The sequence below is a fragment of the Spermophilus citellus genome (assembly GCF_964194105.1).
Source record: "Spermophilus citellus genome assembly, chromosome: 2".
NCBI classification, from domain to species: domain Eukaryota; kingdom Metazoa; phylum Chordata; class Mammalia; order Rodentia; family Sciuridae; genus Spermophilus; species Spermophilus citellus.
Window position 1 is genome coordinate 235,546,391 of NC_138183.1, and position 19,449 is coordinate 235,565,839.

Consider the following 19,449-nt stretch of genomic DNA (forward strand, 5'->3'; position numbering starts at 1 on the left):
GCGTCCCCTCGGTGCGGCTCAGACCTGGCGACCGCAGCAGCTCGTTAGCCAGGGCTGAGCGGCTGGCGGAACTTAAAAGTAAAAATGTCCTTTGATTTTTGAGTCCCCTGTCATTTCAGTTCTTCTAACTGGTCAGAACGAGGCAAGTGTCCTCGTACCCCATAAAATGCTGGAGCGGGGCCTCGGGGCTCAGCCTGCCCAGGCGCCCAGGGCCTGCTCCGTCCTCATCGTGCCCAGAATTCCTCTCCCACCCTGTGCCCTGCTTCATTTAGTCACTCTCCAAGGTCCCCCTAGGAGCCGTGGCCTGGTGGAGGACACAGAGGTGTAACCAGCACTGTCAAGTGCTGTGGGGTCCCAGGGGCAGGAACGCAGTGCCCCCTGGACCCAGGGCACAGGATGAGCAGGTGGCCGATTCCGGTTGAAAACGTCGGAAGAGGCTCTTGTACTCAGTGTCAAAACCAAGGAGGACCCCGCGCGGTGGCCCATGCCCGTCAATCCAGCAGCTCAGGAGGTGGCGGCTGGAGGATGGTGAGTTCAAAGCCAGCCTCAGCAACTCAGCGAGACTCTGTCTCCAAATAAAATACAAACAGGGCTGGGGATGGGGCTCAGTGACCAAGTGCCCCTGAGTTCAAAGCTGGTACCCAAACAAAGCCACCAAGGAGACCTGGCAAGGCTTGTGGCTTTTGCTGGTAAAAGAATACACCACGCCCAGCCCCAGACGGTGCAGTCCAGGATGACCAGTGAGAAGCCACGGCTGGGCTCGGGAGGGGCCTTCTCTCCAGCCAGAGCCGATGACAATAACAATGTCGTCCTTGGAACGTGTGCCCATCCACCCTCCGTATTATTTGGCCCCCGCAGGCCCATGAGGCCAGTAGGGTTCACCCCCAATCCTCAATGGAGAACCCATGGCCGTGCTCCAGAACGACTCTCCCGACAGGGGCTGGGATTCGAACCTGGTTCTGCCTCCGGCTCTCCAGGGGGTGGAGTGACCTCTTTCACAGGTAGACAGCCCTTGGAGGGACCAAGGGAGACTCCCCCCTGTCCCAGGGGACACAGTGGAGCCACAGGAACAGTTTCCCTCTCAGAGGATGGATGCTGACTGAGCTCCAGGGTCCCCAGGAGAAGCCCCAAGGACAGACGCGGAGGTCACCTTCCGGAGCCGTGGGTGGGCAGGTCTGGTCCCCGCAGGGGACTGTCCACCCTGCTAGCTGCTGTTCTGGGACAGTGGGACCTTCCCCAGCTCCCCATGGCTCAGGGTGGCCCTGGTCTTGAGACACGATCTCTGTCTCCAGCTTGTGTGGCTGGACAAGGACCTGGCACCTACAGAGAGGGACGCTGGCCGGGCCACCACCCAAGAAGCCAAAAAAGCCTCCCGCACTGTCCTGTCACCCCAACGGTCAGCCCCGCCCCTAAGCTTAGGGACCACCCTGGGCCACCTCCTCCCCCTCCAGGCAGGACGAGGACCCCAAGGTCCCACAGCCTGGCAGAGGCAGGACTGGGACTAAACCCTGTGTCCCCCTCCAGCCTTATGGCCTGCGTGTCCATTGTCCCCTCCCATGCCACCCGACTGGGGACCCAGAGCAGGGCCCTGAGCATCCCTCCCCTAATCCGACCCGAGTTGCCCCTGACAGGAAAAGAGCTTGCATCCAGGCACCTCTTGGGGACACTGGGATGTCACTTTCTATCCCAGGTCAGGTGGGACAGAGGGCCTTGCGTCCTGGGCAAGGTGAGCTGAAGGCTGGGCAGCGTGGGGAGCGGGAGGGCCTGGGTGGGCCTGGCTCTGCCCCTCGCTGGCTCCTGTCCTTCCTCTGTCACTCCCACGACACTTCTGGAGCCCACCACAGGCGGGCGGCCAGGTGGTGGGGACAGAGCTCAGGTACACAGCGCTCCCTTCAACACCAGCCTCAGTCAGCAGACAGTGGCTGGACGCAGCGGGCAGAGCAGAGCAGGGAGCCAGGCCCAGCCTCTGGCTGGGGGCTGTGTTCCCTGGGATGTCCCCAGGTGGGGAGGCCACTGTGGGGGGCGCCGTCCCGGCTCTGCTCAGTCTGCGCTTCACACAGGACTGGGAGCTGGGAGATCCCCCCATCGAGGAGGTGGGCAGACTCAGGGAGATGACCAGGGCTGCTCCCACGCCACCATGTGGCTCTGCCACCACGGGGCATCCTTGGGCAGGTGACCTGGCCTTTGGGTGCCTCGGTCTCCTCACCTGTGGAGTGAGGCTGGGAACTTCCCGGGTGGCCGCGGGGTGAGTGAAGCAGAGGGCCTGGACGCCCACCCCTGTTCAGCTTCCCGTCAAGAGGCGCCTCACGGACCTGAGTGTGACTGTCATCTGGGGACAAGTTGGGCTGGCAGTAAGAGTGAAGGCAGAGTCACCTGCCCGCCGGGTCCCCCACCCTGGGCCCCTCCCTACACAGCCGCTCTTCAGTTCCAGTTTCTCCAGCTCCATCAACCTCTGTCCAAAATAGATCCCGGGGTCCCCTCCAAATCAGGGGACTTCGTCTACATAACAAAGGCTGCAAACCACCGTCAGAGTCAGATGCCAAATGTCAATTTCTTCTGTCATCTATGCTTTAATAACTTTTTTTAGGGGGGAATACTGAGGATTGAACCCGGATATGCTCTACCCCTGAGCTATATCCCAGCTCCCCTCCCTTTTTTTGAAACAGTGTCTCACGGAGTTGCTGAGGCTGGCCTCAGGCTTGTGATCCTCCTGCCTCAGCCTCCCAAGTAGCTGGGATTGCAGGAGTGCCCCACTCTCCGGCATACTTCAGTAACTTTTAAACAGTGGAATCCTGGCAGCCTCCACCATTGGACAGCACCCTAACCAAAGGCAGGAAAGCTCTGTACCCCTCACCTTGCCCAGAGTCTAGCTCCCAGCCTCCCCCGGCTGAGCTGTGTGAGTCTCAGGTTCCTGGATTTCCCAGGCTGCAGGAGTTCCATGTCTTCCTGGAAGGGACTTGTCTGTCTCACCGACACCCAGGGTTTTCTGTCTCAAACATGTTCCTTCTAAGCTAAAGAACCATTTGCAGCCTGGGACAGAAGGAGGATTTTTCCCCCTTGGACAAGAAGGGGGAAGGTAAGCTGAGTTGGTTTCAAGGCTCAACCTGCTGAAGCTGATAAGGTAAGGACAGAAAAGGCCATTCATTTTTGCTTTCAAAGAAATCCCACATTGATAATTATGAAATGGTTAGGAATCCAAAACTCCCAAAGGCTGATTACACCTAAGCTTTTGGCTAGCGTTTCTGTGTACACAGCTGGACTTGGAGCAGGTGGGTGCCGAGGGTTCTGCCCATCACGTAGAGTAAGTATATGCTGTGGTTGGGATGGTCCATATCCCCGCAGGCCCGTGTGTTAAAGGCCTTGTCCCCAGGGTGGCGCTATTGGGAGGTGGTGGAACCTTCAGGAAGTGGGACCCAGTCGGGGGGTCCTTAGACACTGGAGGTGCGCTCTCTAAGGGAATTGTAGGACCCGTGTCCCTTCCTCTGTCTGGTTGCTGGCTTGCAATGGAAGTGGTTTTGCTGTACCATGTACTCCTGCCCTGATGTGCTGCCCTACCCCAGGCCCAAAACAATGGTGCTAATCAATCATGGACTGAGACCTCCCAAACTTCGAGCCCAAATAGACTTCTTGTCTTTATACATTAATTATCTCAGGTATTTTGTCATAGGTGTGGAAAGGTGGTTAACATACTTTCACTGACTTCTGCTCTCTCAGATTACAAAATAATCCCTATCAGTCTCTGTTTAAATTGCATCAGGTGTGGCTTCTACCAAGAGTTTCCTCCACAGTGGATGTGAGAAAAGTCCATTCTTTTCAACCTGTTGGGCTTCTCTGGGAGTGAATCTGAAGCAGTAAAAATGCACTTGGTATAGCATAAAACTAGGTTCTGAAGGGCTGCATCCTGTGGGACTTGGATGAAGCAAGGATCAGGCATGTGTCAGGTAAAGTTTCTCTAACCAGCTCTCATCCCCGGCCTAGGGGTGGATGCCAAGCAACCCCTAGGCCACACCAACTTCCTCTAGTCTAGAAAGCAGACATCCGGGCAGCTCCTCCTTCCTCACCCCGGCAGCCTCCTCTCCCTGGGCTGGGCTGGCCAGCTTCTGAGTAAGGCTCTGGAGGGATGAAGGAGCTCAGGTCGGGCAGAGGGACATGTGGCCATTGCTCAGGGGTCGATGGAAGTGCTGTGGCCCACTGCTGGGCTGCACTGCAGACCCTTCCCAAGAGGCAGAGGCATGGAGAGGGCAGAGCCCCTTTGGCTCCAGTGGATCTGAGTTCACGTCACAGCAGGACACTTGGGGAGGTTCCGCCCACGCTGAGCCTCGTCTCCTTCATCTGTAAACTGGGGGTATAATATCTCCCAAGACCTTTGAGTGGAGGGTCCTCATGCAGGTCTGGCCTATGGGGGCAGCTCCGTAAGGACAAGTGGGGAAGCTGGGCCCCCGGAGGCTGCAGGAGCTCCTGACTCAGCTGATTCTCCTGCAGAGACGAGCACCACTTCGGGACCTGGAGGTCTAAAGCTCTGAATCAAAGGGACCCAGAGCACAGACATTCCAAAGGGAGGGGGGAAAGGAGTGCCCAGCTCAGGGTGCACGGGCACAGGGTGCAGCAAGCCAGGGAAATGTGAGCTGAGGGGCAGGAGGGGCCCCGGGGACCCGCGTCCTCTCCCCAATCCTGCCTGTCCCTGGGCTCAGCAGACAGCAGGCTCCACCGGACATCGCTCATTTGTATTTCAAAAGACTTTGTCAGGCGTTCATGTAGGTTCAGTAATGCTATGTTCCCTTTCTAACCCTTGGCATCTGAGTCAATTAGAACTGCCCACCAAGGTTTCTGGCCAGCCTGAGGGTTCCAGAAAAGTCTTATCAAAAAGAACAGTGGACGGTCCTGGGGTCACCACTCTGAGCCAGGCCCTGTCCTAAGTTCTGCACCCATTTCGCCTATTCAAGCCCCACAATGTTCCTAAAGGTCGATATTATTTTAATCCCCACTTCACAGATAAGAAAACTGAGGCAAAGAGGTCAACTCACTGTTTGCCAAGGCCACTAGGCTATTCAGGCTGAAATCTGCTTCCAGGGCCTTGGCTGCAAGGGCTTCCCAGAGAGGAAGCCTCAAAGCTGCAGACGGCCGAGCAGAACAGGACTTCTATGATTTCCCAGAACACTGGAAATTGTGCCTGTGGGGTCCCTGGCTGGGAGGCTAGGCTCCAACAGGGCCCTGTTTAATTACCTGGGCTGGGGGACCCTAAGGTGAAGGAGCATGTGACAGCTGCTTCTCTGCAGCCCCCTCCCCTGTGGCCCACCTGCTCGGCCCCTGGAGTCCTCAACCCTGCTGCTCTCTGGATGACCAGGACAGGGAAAGTGGAGAGCCACATGTGGAAGAATGCAGTTGGAGCTTTATCTTCTGCCATGTGCAAAAATCAACTCAAATGGATCAAAGACGCCTGAGCATTAAAACTACAAAGCTATCAGGAGAGGACACGCGGGCAATCTTCACAACGCAGACATGACCAGCGGTTCCTTGGCCGTGACAGCAGGAGTACAGGAAACCAAGGGAGGACATCGAGACACTGGGCTTTACCCAAATTTAAAACTTTTGTATAAATCAAAGGACACAATTCAGAGAGGGGAAAGCCTACCCAGAAAAGAAGCCTACCCCAAAAGATAAAATGTTCACAAACCTTATATCTGATAAGGGATTACTACCCAGAATATATAAAGAATTCCTACAACTCAACCAAAAAAAAATCAAACCATCAATTTCAAAAATGGGCGAAGGTCTTGAACAGACATTTCTTCAGATAAGTCACACAAATGACCAATAAGAGATGCAATGGCCAGGTACCAAGGATGACTGCTGGATGATTCCGCTTCAAGGAGGTAGCACTGAAGGAGCTCATCAGAGACAGAAAGCAGAGCCGAGGTCACCAGGGGCTGCAGAGCAGGAGGGGACAGTGGACACCGTTGAGTGGACACAGTTTTGGTTGGGGATGATGAAAAAATTCTGGAAACAGAGATGTCGGTTACATGACATTGTTTGTGTCCTCAATGCCCCTGAATTGTATGTTTAAAATGTTGAAATGGCAGAGCATGAAGAGAGAGAGAAACCAAGGCACTTGCAGGTAAATGGATGGAGCTGGAGAACATTATGCTAAGTGACGTAAGCCAGTCCTCAAAATCAAATACGGAATGTTTTCTCTGATACGAGGATGCTGATCCATAATGGGTACAGGTCGGGGAACTGTGGGAGGAGACTTCAGATAGAGCAAAGGGGAGGGAGGGGAGGAGGGGGCGGGGGTGGGAAAGACGGTGGAATGAGACGGACACCATCACCCTAAGTACAGTATGAAGACCCGAATGGTGGCACTCTACTTTGTGAATAACCAGAGACATGAAAACTGCTCTCTAGGTGTACGATGAACTGACGCATTCTGCTGTCCTACAGAACAAATTAGAATAAATAAATGAATTTTTAAAATGTGTTAAAATGGCAAATTTTATGTCATGAATGTCTGACCACAGTTTTTTTTTTTAAATCATCCCTAATTAAGATATTTTAAATCTGTTTCTCAAGGCCATACTGAGCAGCAGTGACCAGGCACCCGACAGGGACTTCCCTCTCCTGCCCCTCAGTCCCTCCAGAGGCTTTCCCAAAGCCTGACCCCCTCAGCAGGTGTGCGAGGCCCTGGCCACTCCTCCAGTCCCGCCCAGCTGGTTGCCGGCCTACTCTGCACGCTTGGTCCCTGTTCCTTCCTTCCTTTGCTTTGTGTTCTGTCCAGAGGGCCATTTCTGGCTCCTTAAACTGATGACCTCCCAGGCCCACTCTGAGTGGCTTTGCTCAGGAAGCTGTAGGCCACTGGCTGCCCTCCGCGGAGTCCCACCCACCAGGCTCATGGCCACCCAGCACGGGGCTGCGGGCCTGTGGGCAGACGGAGGCCTCTCCCAGGTGCCTCCCACAGCCTTGCTGGTGCCAACTGCCTCACTGGTGAGGAGGCGGTGGTCGCCTCTGTCTCTGTGCACGCCATCCCCCAAGGGCCTGCTCACCGTGACAGCGGCTGCCACCCCGAGGGCTGACCGCAGGCTGGCTCTGGTCTCAAGGTGTCAATGGCTTCCTCTGGTGTCACCCTCCCTCAGCCATGCCAGGGGACAGCCCCATCACTCTCCATCTGCAGTGAGGGGCCTGTCACTGAGAGGGCCAGAAACCCGGCCAAGGTCAAGGTCCTGCAGTTTCAAGTGCTGGGTGGGGTGTCACGCCCAGGGAGCCCGCAGGGAGCCCCTCCTGGATGTGTGCCCCGTATCAGCTCCTCCGAGCCTCGGCTGGGTCTGCAGAATGGGAGGCAGTTCCCACGGCAGGTCTTGCTGGGAAACTCCAGGGACCCCTGGTGCTCAGGTGCCCACAACTGCCAGTGCTGGGGCGGGGGATGGGGAGAGAGGGAAGGTGGGGAGGGCCCCCTGGAGCAGGTGGGCCCAGCTAGGAACCGGTGGGGCAGGGGCTGTGGCTGCAGAGCACCTGGCGGCATTCCTTGTGGGGAGTCTCAGAATCCCAGGGCGGGGGCAAGAGTAGAGGGGGACCTCAGCACTTCTCAGATGGCCCTGCAGACGACAGCAGGAGGGAACAGGGGCTCTGGATGGGCTGCCACCAGGAAGGAGCTGAAACTGGCCACAGGCAAGACACGAAGACACCAGGCCAGTGTGTCTGGGGGAGAGCCCACCTGGCTGCAGCTGGCCAGGGGGGTTGTGGTCACTGGGTACCAGGCCTGTGGCTTCTGAGGTGAGACGAGGGGAGTCCAGGAAAGGAGGTGCTCTCCCAGGACCAGGGGAGGAAAGCACTAAGGCCTGGGCAACACAGGGCCACCCAAGACCTCCTGTCCCCACGCCACAGGGTCCCCATGGGAATTCATCATTCTCCACCAGGTACAAGAGGACTGACTGCAAGTCGGTTGTCACCAGGTCTCCACTTAAAGAAAGCGGGAGGGAGGATTCACAGTGATCCCAGATGCTCAGTCCGTCCGTCCATCCACCACCACTCAGCATGGCTCTAGCCCACAGGCCCTGCTCCAGCCCTGGGGGAAGAGTCGGAAACATGACAGACACAGCCCCCCAGCCGCTGCGCTCCGGTTTCCCCACAGATGTTCCTCAGGGTCACCGACCCCGACTAGAGGTTCATGCAGAAGCCCCCAGGCTGGCCCTGTGCCGAGTCCTGCACCCGCTCTCACCTGGCCCAGGTGAAGCAGCCACCCCAAGGTCAGAAGCAAGTCTAGAGCTACAACCTCCTGCGTGTCAGATCTGCCCTAGAGCCGCATCCCCAGAGTGTCCCCCAGATGTGATGGGGGTCAGGTTTGAAAGACCCCCATCTTTCATCTTCAGATCATCTGGGATAGGATTGGGGTGACCTTCAAGTCTAATTAGGATCATCCTAAAAAAATGGTACTTTTAGGCTTCTGGAATCTTTGGACACGAGAACTTGCCGCTTCCTTCCTACCTGGGCCACCTTGGGAAAGCTACTCGTCCTGTCTCAGTTTTCATCTGTGAAATCAGATGATGACGTTATCCATCCTGTGGGGTCGTGATGGGAGCAAAAGCACACGAGAACCCTGACACACGGGCAGGCGCACTCAGGGGACTGGGGCCACCACAAGGTCAAGCAGCACCAGAAGTTCCGTCCCAGCAGCCCGAATCCCTCTGACCCCATGGTTGTCCCTGCCCTGCAGATGGCAAACTAAGGCACAGAGCCAGGTGAGATGGGGTGCTGAACCACCGAGCCACGTCCCAACCCTTTGTAATATTTTATTTAGAGACAGGGTCTCACTGAGTTGCTTAGGACCTCGCTAAGTCGTGAGGATGGCCTTGAACTCATGATCCTCCTGCCTCAGCCTCCTGAGCAGCTGGGATTCCAGGCGTGGGCCACACGCCTTACCCTCCTGCAGGTTGGCCCAGCCATTTCTTTATCCTGGCACAGTGACTTGGGCACCCTGGAGGATCCTCTGGAGGATCTTGGGGACCCATCCATCGACCTCCCTTAGTTCCTTGGGCTCAGGCCTGGAATATCACAGAAACCCAAGGCCTCAGAAGCCATCGGTGGTCATTCAGGGGTACCATGGAAGGGGAGGTTGAGTCCCCGGCGACCTGAGCAGCAGACACGGGTGCATGTGTCTGCCCTGGCCAAGGTCAGCTCCCTTCTTGAACTGGGATATGAACCAGATGTGAAGGCACACAGGGACCCAAACCAGGCCCAGGTGGAGCCCTGGACATCAGGAAGGCTCACACACCCTGGATGGCCCCACGGTCCCCATCCTCACTCTAACCTGATCAGGGGCTGGGTCGTAGCTCAGTGGTACATCACTTGCCTGGCACACGAAGGCCCTGCATTGGATCCCCGGTGCAAGCGTGCGCTCACACACACACACACAAATAAAATAAATAAATAAAACCTGACCAGAACCCCCCACCGCCATTTGCAATACCCAACACCCTCAAAGGGAGCGCATGGGTGGGGAGCAGACAGCTTGGCAGGCAGGATGTTCCCGCACCTCTGGGCACACAAGAGACCTCACTCCGTGCTCACGCCCTCTCACACTCCTCCCTCATAGGCAGGACAGGCTCAAACAGTCCCCTGGGCAAATGAGGACACTGTGTGTCCCTAGAGAGGTAAGCAGTGGCTGTGCTAAAGGCACGCGGCTATTGCTGGGAAAAATCAAGACTTGCACCCAGATCTGCAGAGGAAGGGTGGGGAGAGGAGAGGAGGGGGACAGAGCTCTGGGTGACCGCCCAGCTTCCTTTCACTCCAGAGCCCTCTCCTACTGGGGGACGGTCCCCTACTTAGAAATCTGGGCTAGAGGGTGGGAGGTGGTTTCTAATGAGCCGGAAAACCCTGGGCCCCTGGCCTGCCCTGTGCTGCACGGCGGGGGCCGACCCCCTCTGCTGGACTGCGCTGGGGGCTTCCTCCATCCCACGCCCCACCCCCGGGCAGGGGGTGTGAGGTTACTTGTCTGTCTCTGCCCTTGGACCTTGAGCACAGGCCGTGTCCAGTGCTTCTCAGAATCCCCCACAAGGCTTGGCACAGGGACAGGCCAAGTTGGGTGAGCCATGAGTAAGTGGAATCAGGCTTTTCGGTCCCCGGCCTGTGAAACAGGACGTTCCGGCCAGCACAGGACCGTTGTCTCTTCCAACATTGAGTGGGAGTCCCCCAGCATGACACCGGGGCTATCGTGTGAGCATGCTGGGGGTGCTGGGTTCCTGGGTACCACCAAGATCCCCAGCAGCAGGCAGACACGCTTCGGGGAAAGGAGGAAGCCAGTCCACCGCCTCAGGCACCCCTTGCTCTGCGGTCCAGGCTCTCAGAGGAAAGCAGCCTAAGGACAGAGAGCGGCGGTCCCAGGTCCCACGGTGGCAGGCTCACATGTGGGATGGTCCCTGCAAACCCACCAGGAACCCGCGGGGCCTCTCTCTCCCATTGCTCCCCTATTCCCCAGGAGCTGGCCCTGTGTCTGACTCACTTCTGAGAGTGTGGCCCTTCTGGAGGCTGCAGTGAGGAAAGGGACCAGATGTCCCCAACCCCTCCAGCCTCCCCACCCACCAGCAGGAGGAGAACTTGGCAGGGACTCCACTAACCTGGCTGTGGGGCTCCATATCTCTTTGGGCCTCAGTTTGCTCATCCACTAAATGGGGTCTGCAGTGGTGTTTCTTCCAATGAACCACAAAGGACAGTTGGCACCCACCAGAGTGGGGAGGTGGTGGCAAGCCTCTCTGCAGGGCAGGTGGGCTGGATGGACCATATCTGTGGGCCTTAGGAGACACTGGTCTTGCTGGGGACTGGCCGTTCACTGAGTCAGCTGCCCCTCTGAGCCACAACCAGCTCCTAGTGTCACCGGCTCCCTGGGAGCAACTTTGGAGGTGGGCTATGTCACATTGGCACTGGGAAGCCTTTAGGGCCACACACAGGTGCTCACCAGGTATGAAGCTCATGTACTGGAGCCCACAGACTGGGGACAGGGCACTGGGGACACGGTACCTTTTTCACACAGGAGTGCCCATGAATTAGTGTGTCCACTCATAGACTCCAAATGAAACGCCAGGTCTTCATTCATCCTTTCAGCCATTGAGCATTTGATAAGCTCTACTGTATACACCAAGGAGGACACCAGCTCTAGCACAGGGGACAGCCTTCTGTTTGTTCATGGAGGAGAAGGTCTGCCCATAGTAGGTGCTCAGTGAACATGGAGATAGGGAAGGTACAGAAAGGAAGATAGAAGCAGGTCTCTGCCCTGAGAGCCAGGACCAGAGCCCCGGCTTGAATTATGTGAGCATGAGAACACAGGTGCCTCACACCTCTCCACGCTTACACTCCAGTCCTGAGTGTGAACCTGCCCTCAACACCATCCGCCAGGACTTCCAGTCCCACTTTGGGTCCTGGGACCCCTGCCCACTTGGACCCCTTCTGCTTCTAGAGAAGACTCTTCTGCCACCCCCATACAAAAATGTAGGTGGGAGTGGGGAGGGAGGAGAGAGGGGATGAAGGTGGGCCCAGACTGGTACCAGGGCAGAACCCCCAGGAGGCCTTTGGACATCATCCGAACTCCAGAATTCCCTAGAGCTAAAACTCAGAGCAGGAAGCCCAGCGGACTTCTCCAAGGCCATGCAGGGCACAGGGACAGGGAGAGCTGAGACCCACAACTCTCACAGCTGAGGCACTGTGCTCCTGCTCCGCCCTGGTGGCAAGTGGAACTTCAGCCCAAACCCTCCACCGCCCTTGGAGTGCTCGCTCCCAGAACCAGCTGTTCACCCTGACCTGAGGTCCGAGGTCCAATTCTCAAGGAAGTGCTTGTGGTGACACCCACGCTCTGAGGTCACCAGCTCAGGATGAGAATCTTCTCCAAGAGAATGCGCTTTAAGGGTCCACGGACCACAGGCTCCTCTCTCTCTCAAGCTGGCACCTGGCGCCCGGCACTGGCAGCCTTTCGGTACCAAGGTTGGTACCAAGGTTGGTACCAGCGTGGTTTCAGCAAAGGCAGGTACCTTGTCAGGCAGTGGCGCCTCTTATCCAGATGAGACCCTATCTCCCAGAGAACTCCCCATCAGAAGCTTACCCCGGGCGCCACGGCCTGACAGCTGTCCCTGGAATCAGAAACTGCAGCCGCGCACGATCGCCCAGCACAGCCACCACCCCCCCTCCCACAAGCCACCCTTTCCCCAGAGCCTCTCTGGGCAGGATTCTTTCCCTCTGAGCCCAGCCCCAGCTCCTCTGCCACTCTCGTCCTTGGTGCTGGCTGGAGGAGGGTGGGGTGGAGAGGATGGTCCTTGCTAAGGTGACAGAATGCACTGGGAACAGGGAGGATGAATCGGAAGTGACTGGGGTCCCTCAGCACCTTCCTGCACACCATGAAGGTTTCTATAGCACCGCTGAATTTCTGTTAGCCTATCTAGGGATGCCACAGCTGCCCCCAAGCTAGTCCACCCCTCTACTGGGTGAATGGAGCATCTCAAATGGGGCTGAGAGGTGCTCGGGGTCGCATCTCTGGAAGGGAGACCCCCGAGGCAAGGAGTATCTCTCCTCTCAAAGAAGAAACCTCAGATATGGGGGCTTGCGCTGGGGTGAGGTGTCTCCTCCTTTCCCCCCAAAGGGCCCTGTTTGGAAAAGTACCTTTTACTTGTCCAGCGGAGCCTTGGCGATGGCCCACAGCGCCTAAGCAAGGGGGCACCGCTGGCCTCGGCTCTGGATTCCCAGGACGGTATCTTCACTTAGTTGGGTGCAAGCGGCTGTGATTTCCTAATCTCATGACCCTCTTTCTCTGCTCAATGTGGGGAGCGCAAAGTTGCCTAGAGGTGTCTGGAGAACCCCGCTGCTGCAGGCGCACGTGGCCAGGTGGCGCCGGGCAGGCGACGTCGGGACCCGACGTCCAGACCCGGGCTGGCGCTCTCACCGCCCCACCCAAAACGGAGTCCGGGCCTCTGTTCGCCTTCCGGAGCAAGGGCTTTTCGGGGGACACTGAAGCTGGGAGGCAGAGGGCTCTGTCCCTTCAAGCGCTCGGTCTTCTCTCAGCGCTCGCGCCTCGGTTCTCGCCTAGCGGAGCGGAGAGAGGCTCACGGCTAGAGCGCGGCCTCCGGTCTCTGGGTCCCCTCCCCGCGGAGCCGCGGCGGCTTCAGGCAGCTCTACCCTCCTCTCCCTGCCGGCTGCCTTGGGGCGAAGAAGCCAGAACCTCGGACAAACGCGGCATCCCGCAGCCGCAGATGCGTTTCCATTTCGTATCAACTTGCCACCGAAACAAAGGCGCGCGCGCAAAGCTCGGAGAGGAAAGGGGCTTAGGCCGGGTAAAGGTGAGTGCGCCCGGCTGCCCCTCCAAAGCGAAGTCCTTGGGGACCTCGGCCAGATTTTATGTGTGACGTTACAACTTGTTTTCCCACCGCGGCTCGAGCTGCAATGGCGATTGCCGGCTCGGGGCTCGGGACAGCCGGGCAGCCCCGCCGGGGTCCTGGAGAAGGACGGAAGTTCGCGGTTGTAACCTCGAATTGGACTCAACTGCGCAAACGCCCGGGCGTACAAGGTCACCCTACTCCAGGAACACTGTCACAAGGAACAAGATCAGCTCCCGACGCTCCGAAGAACCTCCGGAGTTCTTCTTAACCGGCGTTTTTTCCCTCGAGGGAGTTTGTGCACGTATCTAACACACAATGCTTCTCATCTGGATCCACGTGGTAGTGACACGGATGTCCATGTCCCTGAGAATTCTTCAGACTTTCCATGCAAGCGCTTGTGCTTCGCTAAATGTAAATTATAATAAAGAAGAAACTGTGCAGGTCGATGATTTAAAAGGATGCTAGACTTTTAATCCCAGCCTTCCGTTTGCGTGGTTAAAAGCCCGTGTGTTGAGGCGGGGTTGTTTGTGCAGGCTGGTGGCTATGGAAATTAACAAAGTAAAAATTAAAAGCATCTTCCTTCCCTTCCTTCTCCCTAAAAGCCGCCCGGGGGTCGCTGCCCTCGGGATCAGTTTTCTCCAGCGCTTTGCACAATCACCGGCCGCTCCTTTTGCTTTTGCCCGCCTGGTTTCTCCCAGTAGCTTTTGGATTTCTCAGATACAAAAAATCCCGGTTCTTGGCTAAATTCAGTACGACCCCATCGGAGTTCACACATTTCGTGGTGCGTGGATCGTATCATCAATACTCCCCGCATCTAAACGCATTTAAACACTGCATCTAATTCGAAAAATCAGGACGCGCCCCTCGGCGGGGCCCCAGGACTCGGCCCGGCCGCTGCCTCCCCGCACCTCGGCGCTGAGGGCTCTGTCTTCGGGGACCGGTGGGTGTGGAGGGAGCAATTTGCTCGCAACGAAAACCTGCGTGCACCGAACCGAAAGCGAAAGAGAAGGAGGTGGCACGGCAGCTCCCCGCGTCCCAGACGCACCGGCAAGGCCTGCCACGCCGGCGGAGGCTCCGCGAGTCCAGCCAAAGGTTTGGGGACCAGGCGCCCCGAGGTCCCGTCCCGGGGACAAGGAGGCTCTTCGCGCCGCGGAGAATCGTCTCATCTCTACTCTGGCCCGTCTCCCGGGGCTCACGCGGCCCCCCAGAGTGGGACCGGACTCGGCGAGGCCGAAGCGCCATTAGGGCGCCTGATGAGGTCGGCGGTGCAGCACGCGAGGACGCTGGGGCTCTTTCGTAAAAACGCGAATGTCCTGCACTCGGAGCAAAGTGCAGAGCCCCCTTGATCATGGCCCTTTTAGAACTGACGGAGAAACCGAGGTTGAAGACGGCGTAGGGACCCTGAAATCGGCAGGGCTTCTGTCACCTCCTCGGTAGACCACTCCGAGCAGCCCGGGCCGGCCGCGGAGACCTCCGGGCCCTGCACTCTCTCGGCTGCGCCCGGGTGCAGCTTCCAGGCCCGGGCGCCCTCGCGGGGTGCCCTGAATGCGGGCAACTGTACCTGAAGCGGAGGCTTCGGAGTCTCCCCTTCAACTGGAACTGCTCTGGAGACCGACCCCCAGAACCGGGAGAGTTTGGGATTCTCAAGAGTCCGTGGTGGGGAACCGGATCAGCAGGACCAGGCCTAATGCCAAGGCTGTTTCCAGGCCCTTTCCCAAGTTCCTGGGAACATCTCAGGATTTTTTTTCCCCTTGAACTTCATTCCCCGCTTTTGAGAACACTTTCATAACCGTGATAGAGGACGGGTGTCCATGTGTGCCTCCGTTTCCCTGCGTGGTGTCAGATTGGAGATCCTTCTCCTCGCTACCTCTGTGAAGGGCAGAGCTCTGCCTTTAACACCTCAGTTTCCCCTCCTTCCACACAACGTGCCTAATCCCTTTCCTACAAAAGATGAGAAATCTCCTGGTCAGAGAAACTCAGTTGCTAAGTGGGGTGTTGGGGGTGGGGGACAGAGTTGGCTGGGTGGCCTGCACTGTGCCTCCATCTTAGGTAGCAGGGGCTTGGGGGCCTACAGGGGTTGGTGCTGTCTTTCCTTCCAATCTGTAGTTTACTACTTTGCTAGAGCAGTCGGCGGGGGCTTGCTCTCTCCTCAGAACTGGGCACTCCAAATAGCACAGAGACCCCGGGGAATGCAGGAGGGGGCTCCCAGAGGGACCGCTTGTGATCCAGGAAGCCTTTTCTATTACTGCCCCATGGTACTGATGAGGAAAGGGGGGTTTGGTGGAGTTACTTGCTCTCAGGTCACACTGTGGTCAGGGGCAGTCCCAGGGCAAATGGCTGGCCCTTTCCCTCAGCCCCCATGCCTAATGCAAGTAGAAGGGCCAGCCTGGCAAGGGGGGCCCAGAAGGTCACAGAGAGGCACAGAGCCTTCTCCCCTTTCTTTCTAGAACCTCTGGCACCTTCTCACCAGGAGTTTGGGAGTTGCTGAGCTCTTCTCTTGCCTAATATCTTGGCCCCCTCAGAGGTCTCCTTGGTGAGTTTCTTTCAAATATGAAAAAGCAAGTGCCCAGAGAGGAACCCTGTGAGTCCCCTGGCTCTGCACAGTGAGCCTCCACGGATCCCCTCTGGGACCTGCTTCACTTAACGGTTCCGATTCCGCTGACAGAGCCTGGGCCCCTGGGGAAGGCAGGCAGGTGCCTGTTGGACAAGGCCAGGAGTGCCCTTGGCCTGTGTGTGGAAGAAGCACCTGGTGGAGCTGTGGGTGGCTGGGAGCTCAGTGCCTGATCTCAGAGGTGGAAAGGAAAGGCAGAGGAAGTGGGGAAAGGCTATCAGATCTTTCTAAATCTGCTTAGTCCTGCCCTGTGGGTTTGGGAGTGTGTGGTTTGTTTGAGGCCACATGAGTGTGAGCACTTGACCCATAAAGGGGTGTGTGTGTGTGTGTGTGTGTGTGTGTAGAATGCAAGTGTAGACCTGTGTATGACTATGGGAACATCTGTGTGTCCATGCCCACCTGGGAGCTTGTTCTCAGCCTGGGAGATAGCAAGTTTGCATATGAGACAGTGTTGGCCTTGGGCTGTTTTCCTAAGGTTATTCTGGTCACCAAGGCCTCCCTGTCCCACCTCTGTCCCCAGGCCTAGTGCCTCTACAACCCTCCTGGATTAGGGCAGCCAAATTCATTGCCCAGTCAAGGATCAGCTCCTCTACACAGGGGCCTCCTGGAAGGCCAAGGCCAGGCCGGTGGTGGTGGTGGTGGAGGTGGTGGTGTACTCTGAAGAAGGCACCTCCTCCCTTCAGTTTCTCTCCCTTCCAGTTTGGGGGTCCCCCATCCCTATTCTGCGGAGGAAGACAAGGCCAAGGCTCTCGGACTGTTCTGGTTTCAAAGCCCCTGAAAGGCTCTCTCCCTGGCCCTGGTGGCTGCCGCTCTGGGAGCCCAGGCCTGCGTCCTGACGCCACTGTTCAAGGGGGCTTAGAGGTCATTTAGGCCAGCTCCCCGGGGTTCCTTGCGGGCCTACACCAGGACCTAGATTCTTCCCTCTTCCCACAGTCCTACCCCATCTGGGGCTCCGTGGCTTCCTGCCTTCCCGCCGGGTCCATCCTAAACCATTGTTTCGAGCCCAGCCACCTCCAAAGATCGCCGAGGGAGAAGCGCCCAAGAACTCTTGCCCGCCGCCGTCCTCGCTGCGAGCAGCGCTCCCAACCCTGGCTCGGGTTTTCTGGGATCCCACAGTCTCTGGATCCACTCTCACGTGGCGATGCTGTGCGGCGGCTTCCAGTGCGCCCTCGGCCGACTGCGCTCCGGCTCCCCGCAGGCCCCCCGCACCTGCCACGCTCTTACCTGCGGCGCCGCGCGAGGAGCCCCAAGCTGGCGAGGAGCGGGACCTCCGCAGCTCAGGAGCCCCGGACCCGAGCGCTGCGCCGCGATTCCTTCCAGCCGCGCGCCCTGGGCCGGGACGAAGCAATCCGCTTCCGATCCGGCCCCGCCGGCAGCGCACCACCAGCGGTTTGGGAACCGGCGGAGAGACCGGGAAAAACCAATCCCCCGGGAGTTTAATAACCAAAGCGCTGCGCGACCTAGGCCGGGGGTACGAAGGAGGCAGAACCGATCCCGCGGCCCCCTCGATGCGGTCGATCCTCATTTTCCAACCCAGAATCACCCACCGCTCGCCCGCGCCTCCGCAGCCCGCAAACTTCTGCCTTTCGCAAGCTACGTGGATTTCGGGGGTGGTGAAGCAAGGACCCCCGGGCCCCAGCCCCAGGTGACCGGCGTGTGCACTCACCGTAGCAGGGGACCTGCAAGGCCGCGTTGTGGCCGCTGCTGCCTTCCTGAAGTTTGAGGCTGCCGTCCGGGGGTGTCTTGCAGGCGCCTCGCTGCAAATAAAGATGCGGCTGCTGCGCGGGCGGCTGCGGCTGGGGCGGCTGCGCGGGCGGCTGGGGCTGCGGGGTCGGAGGCTGAGGCTGGAACTTGTTAAAGGAGCCCCGCGCCCCGGCGCCACTCTCCAGGGGTGCCGCCAGGTCCTGCTGCCCGGCGCCGTAGCGGGCCCGGTTCTTGGCGTCCCCAAATCCCTGCCCTTTAGCAGCGGCCGACAGGAAAGTTGTGCCGAACTTATCGCCGCCGGGGAATCCCCTAAAAGGCGACGAGCCCTCCCGGTTCTGCGACACCGGGCTGTAGTAGGCGTCCATGGCAGCGGCCGGCGACTCGCAGTAAGAGACGCAAGTCTCAGCATTCATGCCTGGCTTGCGCGGGCGACGGGCGGGGGCGCCGACGAGGGCGCGAGGACGCCACCGCGCGCCTTGGCCGGGAGTTTGGAGAGGCGAGGAGGCGGTGGCTGTGCACTCCGCGCCCGGCCTGCTCGCTGTCTCCCTCCTCCCCCTCCACGCCTCTCTCGCTCTCTCTCCTTCCTCTCTCTCTCTCTCTCTCTCTCTCTCTCTCTCTCTCTCTCTCTCTCTCTCTCTCTCTTTCTCTCTCTCTCCTCTCTCCCTCACCACAGCTGGCCCAGGGAAAGAACGGAGAGCTGTAAAAAGATTCAGATGTTTCGGAAAGTTGACCAGATCTCCCAAACCCTCTTAAGGTTTTTGAGGCAGAAAAAAAAAAAAGTGATTTTTTTTCCTGACTTGCTCCTTCCTGCTCCCCTCCTTCTTCCCCTCCTCCTCGCTCCCTATTCTCCTACCACCCGCTCAGCCCCCTTCGTTCCTCTTTTGTGAAGATGCTGCTAATTCTCTAGTGGGAACCAAGCCGGAGGCGCCCTAGGGCTTTCGGATTTTAGGCTGGGATGGGAGGACAAGGTGCCAATTCACAGTTCATCATGGGAGCCCTGGGGATCCGTTACCTTCCCATCTCTGCCTAGAATGGGGGAATGCAAATTTTGGTAACAGGTTTAAAAAAAAACTAACGAATTTTGACATTCACAATCAGAGGGGCAGCCGCTGGCCTTCGAGTGAGTGCAAGAGTGGTTTGGACCCTTGGCTCCAACTTGGCACACAGCTGCCAACAGGCTGCTGGTACCTCTTCCTAGGTTTCCATCCTGCCTCCACACTCTGGTTTCCCTACAAGGTTGACTCACACTCCTGGGCACCCTGCACTCGCTCCTAACCATTCTCCTGCCTTGTGAAGGCGCTGGCGGGTGCTGCAAGGTCTGTGCTCATTCAACCACTGGAGGGACCCTGGGCCTGGCCGGCTTCAGAAGCTTTAGAGCCGCGCTCTCCTCTTCCTTCCCTGGGTCATCACCTCTGTGGGTGCCCAGCCGAGGTTTCTGGCGGTCTGAGTTGATAATAAGGATTCTGGAGACCTGCTAACTTTGCCCAACTGTTGTTCCATCACTGGGGCTGAGGGGCAGGTGGCCTCTTCTTTCTCTGGCCTCTTCATCCTCCGTCGTGAAGCTTCGGGCTTGGATTTGGTGGGTTGTGGTTTTCCTACCAGCTCGTCCCAGAGCCTGCACACACCGAGGGAAAAGAACTCGCAGAGACCCTTCCTTCCATGTGGCTCATCATGGATGGCACCTCACCACAAATGTGAGTGACAGAGCCTGGGGTCCCCGGTTTTCCAATACGCCAACTGAGGTTCAGAGAGGTCACCAGCAGGGGTCACACAGTGAGAAGTAGCAGC

The 19,449-nt window shown here is 58.1% G+C and overlaps 1 protein-coding gene across 1 annotated transcript in view; it reads right to left on the minus strand.

Moving 5' to 3' along the window:
• The window catches only part of ALX4 (ALX homeobox 4), a gene marked incomplete at its 5' end in the record, with an annotated part of 39,172 nt that extends 21,098 nt beyond the window's left edge, over window positions 1–18,074 (minus strand). Inside the window, one exon of the mRNA XM_081281692.1 lies at window positions 17,624–18,074. Coding sequence (XP_081137818.1) covers window positions 17,624–18,074 — 451 coding nt within the window. The remainder of the gene's footprint in view (window positions 1–17,623) is intronic.
• Between the last annotated feature and the right edge of the window lie 1,375 nt (window positions 18,075–19,449).